The sequence below is a fragment of the Pteronotus mesoamericanus genome, unplaced genomic scaffold (genome assembly GCF_021234165.1).
Source record: "Pteronotus mesoamericanus isolate MK-2021 breed Mesoamerican mustached bat unplaced genomic scaffold, CSHL_Meso_final scaffold_705, whole genome shotgun sequence".
Taxonomy (NCBI): Eukaryota; Metazoa; Chordata; class Mammalia; order Chiroptera; family Mormoopidae; genus Pteronotus; species Pteronotus mesoamericanus.
Window position 1 is genome coordinate 13,366,201 of NW_026555326.1, and position 8,213 is coordinate 13,374,413.

The following is an 8,213-nucleotide window of genomic DNA, read 5'->3' on the forward strand; positions in this document are numbered from 1 at the left end:
ACTATACCCAGTGTGGGGCAGGTGATTGACAAGGCTGGGCCATCTAGGGCTAAACATGGGAATGATTTACCAGCGCCTTGAAGGAAACGCACCAAAAAGAAAATATTGGTGAATTCACGTCAACAAATAGCAAGGAACTCTGCTGCCAGAGTCGGAAACCTTTGAGGGAAGAGACAAGACAGAGTAAGAAACAACAAGCTAGAGTAAGAAAAGCTGGGTACCTGGCACCTAGTAGTCTTCCAACAAACCCTGGTGCTCTAAGATGCAGTTCTAGACGTTAGGAAAGCTGTAGAAGCAAGAAAGGATTCCAGAAAGGGTTCAGGGACAATGTGCCAGAGTCTTGAGAGGGGAGCAGAAATAGGGAGAGGGCTGGTTTGGGGTGTCAGACCTGAGGAAGGGAAGCGGGGCTGTAAGGGAAATGAGGGGTGTGGGGAGAGTGCTCCCCTCAGCCAGGACAGCCTGCATGTCCTCACCCTCCAGTCCCTGCACAAGCCAACCCAGTCAACCCAGGCACAGGGAACTTTCACGAAGTCCTCTTCCTCTTTCTCCTCATGACCCTCTTCTAAGTCTCAATCTTTCCACCCACCCAAAGATCTATAGGGGCAGGGAACAGGGGGCAGAGCAGCACCCAGCCAGTTCCCCTCCTCCCTGGGGCACCTACGGGGTCCCAGCCCCCGACCCTCCCCAGCACTGCTGCAGTACTTCCTAAGACCCTCTGAGAGTCACATCCATCCCAGAAGCTCCACTCCACCCTGCTCCGCTCCACTCACCTGTGCCTTGCTTCTGCTGGGTCCCTTGCCATCCTGGCTGGAGTCCCCTCTGGGCAGGGCTCACCTAGAGCCTGAGACCTCCCTGGAGCTGAGGTCTGGAAATGAAGGGGAATCCGTTTGAGAAAATGGCTCTGGATGTGCTCAGGAGTGTTTGTTTCCTTCACACACATGGCCCCAGAGAGATGGAGAAGTGCTAGAGAGAATGGGGCCATGCCACATGACTGAGAGTGAAATTTCATGGTAGGCCCTTTGTTCTGTTAAGACCCCCACTAGTAACTATCATGTTAGAACTCAGACTTGTGTGGACTATCAGATGTGGCCAAAGCCTGACCACTACCCAGTTCTGCTTGGAGCCTCCAGGAGTAAAGTCACAGAAAGTTAGTGGCCAACTTTGGATGGAACCCAGGTCCTCTGACTCCCAATCCAGTCCTCTTTTTGTATCAGCCTAATTTAATTTTTGCTTGCAAATTATAAATAAGTGTCCTAGTCTTTAAAATAAGAGAAGACATAAAGTATATTAAATAGATATAATAAATACTAAAGTAAATTTCAATTCCTGAGATGAGAGGCTTCCTGAGGATGAGGAGGGAGACAGCTGGAGAGACATCAACCTGTTTAGAGAGGCTGGGAGTTAGAGAGAGGATGAGGGGAAGGAGGAGAAGGAGCATGGTGGAGACCCACGGAGAAATGGCCCCGGAGAACCGGAGGTGGGAGAAAGTGACTTCTTTGGAGCATTGCCTCCATCGTGTGGCCCTTTTGGGAACTGCAGTCAAGGACTTAAAATTCCACCTCTTCCTTGGTGTGGCTCAGGGTCCATTTATTTGTTTCTTTGTTTGTTTATAGAGAGGAAGAGGGAGAGAGAGACACATCCATTTTTTGTTGTTTATGTATTTATATATTCATTTATATATCCACTTATTTATATATTCATTGGTTGATTCTTGTATGTGACCTGACAGGGGGTTGAACCCACAACCTTGGTGTATTGGCACGATGCTCTAACCAACTAAGCAACACAGGCAGGATGCTCAGGGTCCTTATTCGCACCCCTTGGCATTCATCCACTGAGCTAGTTAACATTCAGCCAAAGCTCTGGCACAGCCCTAGTGTTGGACGCATATTACAATCTCCTGCCCCCATCCCACCCCAGGTGACCTTAGGAAAATGATACATGTACCATATGCTGGTCCAGGCGCAGATGAACACAGAAGAGCAGTCAGGCGCAGCATCCCTGAGGACATTGGCTCTGCTTACCTCTACCCTCTCCCTTCTCCAAGTTGCCTCTCCCTATCCCCAGCTCCTTGTCTCAGGTGTCATCTTACCAGGGTATGAGTCAGGTCCAGCCCACCCTGGGCCAAATGCGTCCTCATGGCATCCGCCAGCTTGCCCACCAGCCGCTCTCGCACAGAATCTGGCTCCTTCTGGAAAGAAGGATGATAATAGGGTGATGGGGAAGGCCTGGGCTTTGTGGTTTTCTGGGACATGGGGAAAAAGAAATAGGAAAGGAAGGAAGGAAGGGGGCTTTGTCTTCTTTCTCTTTTGCCCCATCCCCGTGCCTTTGCCAGAGTCCTGCCCAGAACTGTGTATAGAGACGAACTCTTCCTCACAACAGTGTCCCAGGAACGAGCACACAATGTGCTCAGTGCATGTTTGATATGTGAACGAATTATGTAGAGAAGACAAGACATGAGCAGGAATGTTAGCCGGAGAATGCTTCCTGGAAGGCTAGCAGGAACAGTTAGATTCTGGGACGGAGGATCTCACCTGGCACCGGGTCAGTGCTTCCTTATAGTACTTCAAGGCCTGGTCATGCTGCCCCAGTCTGGCTGCAGCAGCCCCCAGACCCTCGCAGGCCTGCCACTGCCCCTTCATGTCTCCTGGGGAAGAGATCCTGAGAGGTCCTTTTACGGCTCCTACTCCACTAACCCTCCCCTCAAGAGGTACCCTCACCTCCAATCCCCCACATGCCTCCCCACCAGCCCCAAGGACTCTTGGCCTTTGCTCCACCACCCCCAAGCCACCTGCTAACCTCCTCACCCTCACCAGTGTCCTGGGCAGCCTGCAGAGCGTGTAGGTAGTTGTCTCTGGCTGCCTTGTGGTCCCCTAGCTGGCTCAGCGCAAACGCCAGGCTGCCGAAGCTCCGGCCTTGCTCCCACCGCTGCCCCACAGAGCCTGACGACAGAGCCCACCCAATTCTAAGAGGGGACTTAGCCACTGGGGCACCAGGACCCTTTCCCTGAAGAACCAAGGGAGGGTTTGCAGGAGTTCCAGTGTTCAGCCCCAGCACAGAGGCGCAGAAGTTCAATACCCATACCCAGCCTCTCCTCAGTCCTGAGTTTTGACCTGAATGCCTTCCCCTGGCTATTATGAGCCATGCAACAGCCCTGTGAGGCAGGCAATGCAGGTGTTAATAGCTCTTCCTTCTTCCCATGGCTGCCTTCCCAGCCCTAGGCCTCAGGCTTCGGTCCACAATTCTCTATCTTGTCTGGCTATCCTATCTCCGGCATCCCCAGCACTTACCCTCTTGGTTCTGAGCTTCCCAACCCCATACCTAGTCCAGAGGTCCATCCTCTCTTCAGCCGTTGGACTCCTGCTGGAACCCCCTCTTAGTTCCTTAGTCTCAATCCCATTCCCCAGTCTCTGGTACTCACCATGCAGGTCAGCAGCCTTCTGGTGAAACGCCCGGGCTTCCTGATAGTTGCCAAGGGCATTGTGGGCCATTCCAAGGTTTCTCAGAACCGTGGCCTTCTCTCCTGGCCTCCGGCACAAGGGCAGAGCCTGCAGGAAGGCCTCGGCTGCTAGAGGAAACAGCTGGAGCTGGGAGTAGCCCAGGCCTAGGTCATTATAAAGTTGCCCTAGAGGGCAAGGCCAGGGTCACTGGTAGCCAGGTCAGATGCAACTGAGGCTATACTGATGTAGCCCTCCCACTCTCGCAGGCTCCCCCCATTCCCTTCCCCATCCCTCAGCAATGCCTCTGCTTCCGCCCCACCTCCAGAGTATCACTAGATCTGAATCTCCCCCGATCCCACACTTCTCTGAACAAAGGCCTCACCCAGCAGTCCCCGTTCAGTGCTCATCTCAGCAAGCCTCCGGCTCTCCTCCAGCACCTGCACCACTTCGCCCACGCCATGCTGCCCGCTGTTCAGCATACACACCGCTGCAGCCCCCAGTGCTAGGGCTGCAGCTTGGGGCTGCCCTGCTTGGGCATAGGTCCGGCCTGCTTCCTGCAAGCAGTGAGCTGCTAGTTCAGGCTCTCCCAGGGCCTGGTAGCAGGCTCCCATTTTTGCCTGGGCCTGCCCCTGGTCACCTAGGGGCTGGTAGTGGCCCAGAGCCCTTTGGTACCAAGCCAAAGCTTGAGGCAGGTTGCCCAGGGCATGGTAGGCCAAAGCCACATTGAAACACTGGTCACCATGACACCTGCCCTGTGCCTTCTCTTCAGGTTGGGCTCTTAGGAGCAGCTCAAGGCCTCTGGCTGGGTCCCCAGTCTCCACGTAGGCAGCCCCCAGGTTGAAGGCACAGGCCCGGAGAATAGGGGTGTCCTTTTCTTGTGGGGCCTCAGAGGCCAGGAGGAAGGCCCTCTGGAAGCTGGTCAAGCCCTCATGGTTCCGGCCAGCCAGGAGGGCCCCGTGGCCAGCCCTGGTGAGGGCTTGGATGCTGGCCTCTAGGTGTTGCCACTTTCTTTTCTTCTTTTTCTTCTTGGAGCTTGAGGGCTCGGGCTCAGGTTCTTGTGGGGTATCCTCAGGGTTGCGGGAAAACATCGTACTGACAATGGAAGCACAGAGTTCAACATGTCACCCTTCACCTCCTCCAAAGCAGGATCCCTCTAGGGCAGTGATTGTCAACCTCTTTCATCTCATGACACAAATAAACTAATTAGTAAAATTCTGTGTCACACCAAAAAGTGCTATATAGTTTTTACCTGTCTAACAAAAAAATAGGTACAATTTTGATTCATTCACACTGGGCTATTGTTGTATTGTCTGCTGTCATTTTTTTATTTGACAATCTAAGGGAAAAGCAGTCAGTGCCCAAGACTAAAAAGTTAGGTATTGCATGTTTTATTTATTTTTTAAAAAGATTTATTTATTTATTTTTAGAGAGGGGAAAGGAGGGAGAAAGAGGAGACAAACATCAATGTGTGGTTGCATCTCGCGTGCCCCCTACTGAGGACCTGGCCTGCAACCCAGGCACATGCCCTACACTGGGAATCGAATCAGCAGCCCTTTGGTTTGCAGGCCAGCGTCCAATCCACGGAGCCACATCAGCTAGGGCAGGTACTGCATGTTTTAAAAATTCTTGCAACATACCAGTGTACCACAGCACACCAGTTGAAAATCGCTGCTCTAGGGCAATTTAACTCTACCCCTGCCTTGGTATGAACCTCAGAGTTTCAAGAATTTCCCTCTGCCATCTCACTTTGCTTTCATCTATCCCACGGGGCACCATATCAACTCATTCTGTTGTCCTAATTCTTAGTCCTCCTTCAACGCTCAGTTCAAATAATAGCTTCCTTCAGACAGTCCTCTTCCCTCTGCCCTGGCTGATGTGGCTCAGTGGATTGGACACTGTCCTGTAAACCAAAAGGTCACCAGTTTGAGTCTCAGTCAGTGCACATGCCTGGGTTGTGGGCCAGGCCCCTGGCTGAGGGCTTATGAGAGGCAACCCATTGATGTTTCTCTCACACATGGAAGTTTCTCTCCTTCTCTCCCTCACTCCCTTCCCTTCTCTCTAAAAAGAAATAAATAAAATCTTAAAAAAGAACGTCCCCTTCACTCAACCAACTGGGTCCTTCTGTACACCCATAGCAACCTAATGTCTTTTATAGCATTTGTCACACTAGGTTAGAGTTGTTCACTTTCTTGTCTGTCTCCTCTATTACATTTGGAGCAACTTGGAGGGCCTGGCACATAGTAGATTCTCTATAAATATTTATCAATATTATCTTATTAAGGTTATTATCTTTAAAAAGGTTATGGAGATGGGTGGTCTGATGGTTGCACAATGTCAGTATACGTAATGCCACTTAAAATGGTTTAAAACTATACATTTTATATTACATATATTTGAATACAATAAAAATGTTTATTGAATGAATAAATGAATTGATGAATAAACTGACCACATACAGGGTCTCCTCCATCATCTCCCTCACCCTGTGCCTCCACATACACTCATCCACTCATAATCTAGGTGTTTAATATTAGATATGATTCAAGTCAGTTTAACTATGTGCCGGGAGCCATAAAAAGCACTGGGGTCGCAAAGCTGAAGAGGCTATTGAATTGGCAAGAAACTAACTTCCAGGAGTGAGAATTCTGTCTCTCTTTCCGTCCTCCACTTATCTCAAGGGGAACTTCTTTCTCCCCTGTCTCCTTGGCTTTCTGTCTGCTGGCTAGTTCCAGTCCCCCAACATCCTGCTCTGGTCTCTAGGGTGCTCTTAGATCCAAATACGTTTCTCTCAACAGCATGTTTCCTCTTAGTATCTCTCCCTTATTGAGGCAGAGCTTTTTCATGAACTCTCCTCCCAAGAGACAAAAAAAGGGGTGAAAAAGATCCAGGCACTGCGCTCTCAGCCCCTCCCCCTTTCCTTCCCACCTCCTTTTTCAGGTTTTAGGAGAAGTAAACAGAGGTGATATATATTCTCTTTTCAAATAAATTTCCCCTTCTCCTAAGAACACCTTTGAATCCTGCTTCTTGAAGGCCCTTATTCCTTCGCAAATGTCCTGGGGCATTTCTGGCTACGCCCACCAGATTTTGGGGCCCCAGCCTTAAAACGCCTTACCTCCTTCGATCTTCTCCGCAGCTGGCTTTCTGGAATGGTCCCTCTGGGTTGGATTACCTTTCTAGCTCTTTGCTCAGAGCCTCCTAAATTACCGGACTACCAGGTACCGCCCTCTATTGCTAGGGAATTCTTTGATTGACAGCTCAGGTGCCCTGCCTCAGTGCTGAACCCTGCTGGTTCTTGAGCACAGGCTCCTGAATTCCATTCCATTCCATTCCATTCCTGTCCCGCCACTCTCCAAACCTGTACACACACTCTCAAGTCCCTCACTTGAATCAATGAGTCAAAGCATCATGGGCTTGTTACTGGTTGAAACTTCAAAGGTCATCTATCCTGTACACTCATTTCACAGAGGAGGGGACCAGGCTCACAGACCAGGTGTGATCTGCCTGAGGTCACAGAGCAGCCATGCAGCTGAGATTAGAAGCAGATTTTCTGCCTCTGGGCTAAGAATTAGGCTAGGGTTGTTTCCACTAACTGTGATCGCAAGCTTTAGTAAGGCTGGAGCTGTGCCAGAAGTCAACCCTTTCACACATGTACACACCGTCACACACACACTCTAACTCATTATACTTCTGTGTCATAGTTTCACAACTGGGAACAGGGCAAAAGGTTGATGATCAGGAAAGGTCTAGAGATCAGAAGAGCCTTCCTGCCCCCAGACTCCTTTTCCCAGCCTCACTCATCTGCAACTTGCAAGTTCTGCTTAATGAGAGGAGAGCAGGCCCCAGGACAATGGGCACCTACTGCCCGAATTCACCAAGGGTGCCTACATCAGAAAGCAAATGTCCTCATTTTCCTCAGGAAAGGCCTCTTTTAAGTAGGTAGGGCTTTGCCAGAAACAAAATGATAAGGAAATAGTTGGGCTCAGCTGCATTGCCTGGCAGCCTTTGCTGAGTGCCTGCTGAGCCATGATGGAGGCAGACTGTCCCAGCTCCCCACAGCTTCTGCCCCAGGGTTGGGCCTTCCAGAGCTACCACAGCCTGGCCAGGACCAAATGTGCAGCTCAGTCCGTTGTTGACTCTGCACACTTACCTTAAGGGAGAGATGATTTCGGGAGGGAACAGGGACTGAAACTGCTCTCACCAAGGTTGCAAAGAACTTTGAATGATCTAGTCATTATTTTCTTGAATCATTTTCTTGTTTGATGTTCTGCTCTATCTGACATATCCTCACAACTTTCTGCTTACTTTGCTTCCGTGTCCCACATGTCCTCACTCTCTTTCTCCTGCCCTGACAGCTCCTTTTCTGTCTCCTTTTCTGTGCCCTCTGTCCATGTCTTAATTCTAGTTCCCACTCTGCCCTTTGCTCTTTCTTGCTTTACATACTCTTCCACAACCATTTCATTCACTCCTCTGATTTTAACACCACCACCAAGCCAATAATTTCTAAATGTATACCTCCAGACTTAGTTTGTCCAAGCAAAATTCCTAGTTCTTCAAGTCTACTCATTCTAATGGGCCAGACAAAAAGTCTGTTACTTTTTTCCTGTAAAATGAAAGACACATTTTTCATTTTCATCCATAACTTTATTGATTTGGATATCTTGAGTATGTCAGCTAACTCCCACTATTGGCTTCTAGTAGGTAGAGGTCAGGGGTGCTGCTAAACATCTTCCAACGCAGCCCTGGCTGGTGTGGCTCAATGGATTGAGCGCAAGC

At 50.0% G+C, this 8,213-nt stretch overlaps 1 protein-coding gene across 1 annotated transcript; it reads right to left on the reverse strand.

Moving 5' to 3' along the window:
* Positions 1–382: 382 nt before the first annotated feature.
* On the reverse strand, positions 383–4,528 carry TTC24 (tetratricopeptide repeat domain 24). Its single transcript, XM_054562859.1, is given in 8 exon segments — positions 383–388; positions 474–594; positions 771–865; positions 2,093–2,191; positions 2,535–2,647; positions 2,814–2,942; positions 3,422–3,625; positions 3,823–4,528. Coding segments are annotated over 8 exon segments (1,473 nt in total).
* Between the last annotated feature and the right edge of the window lie 3,685 nt (positions 4,529–8,213).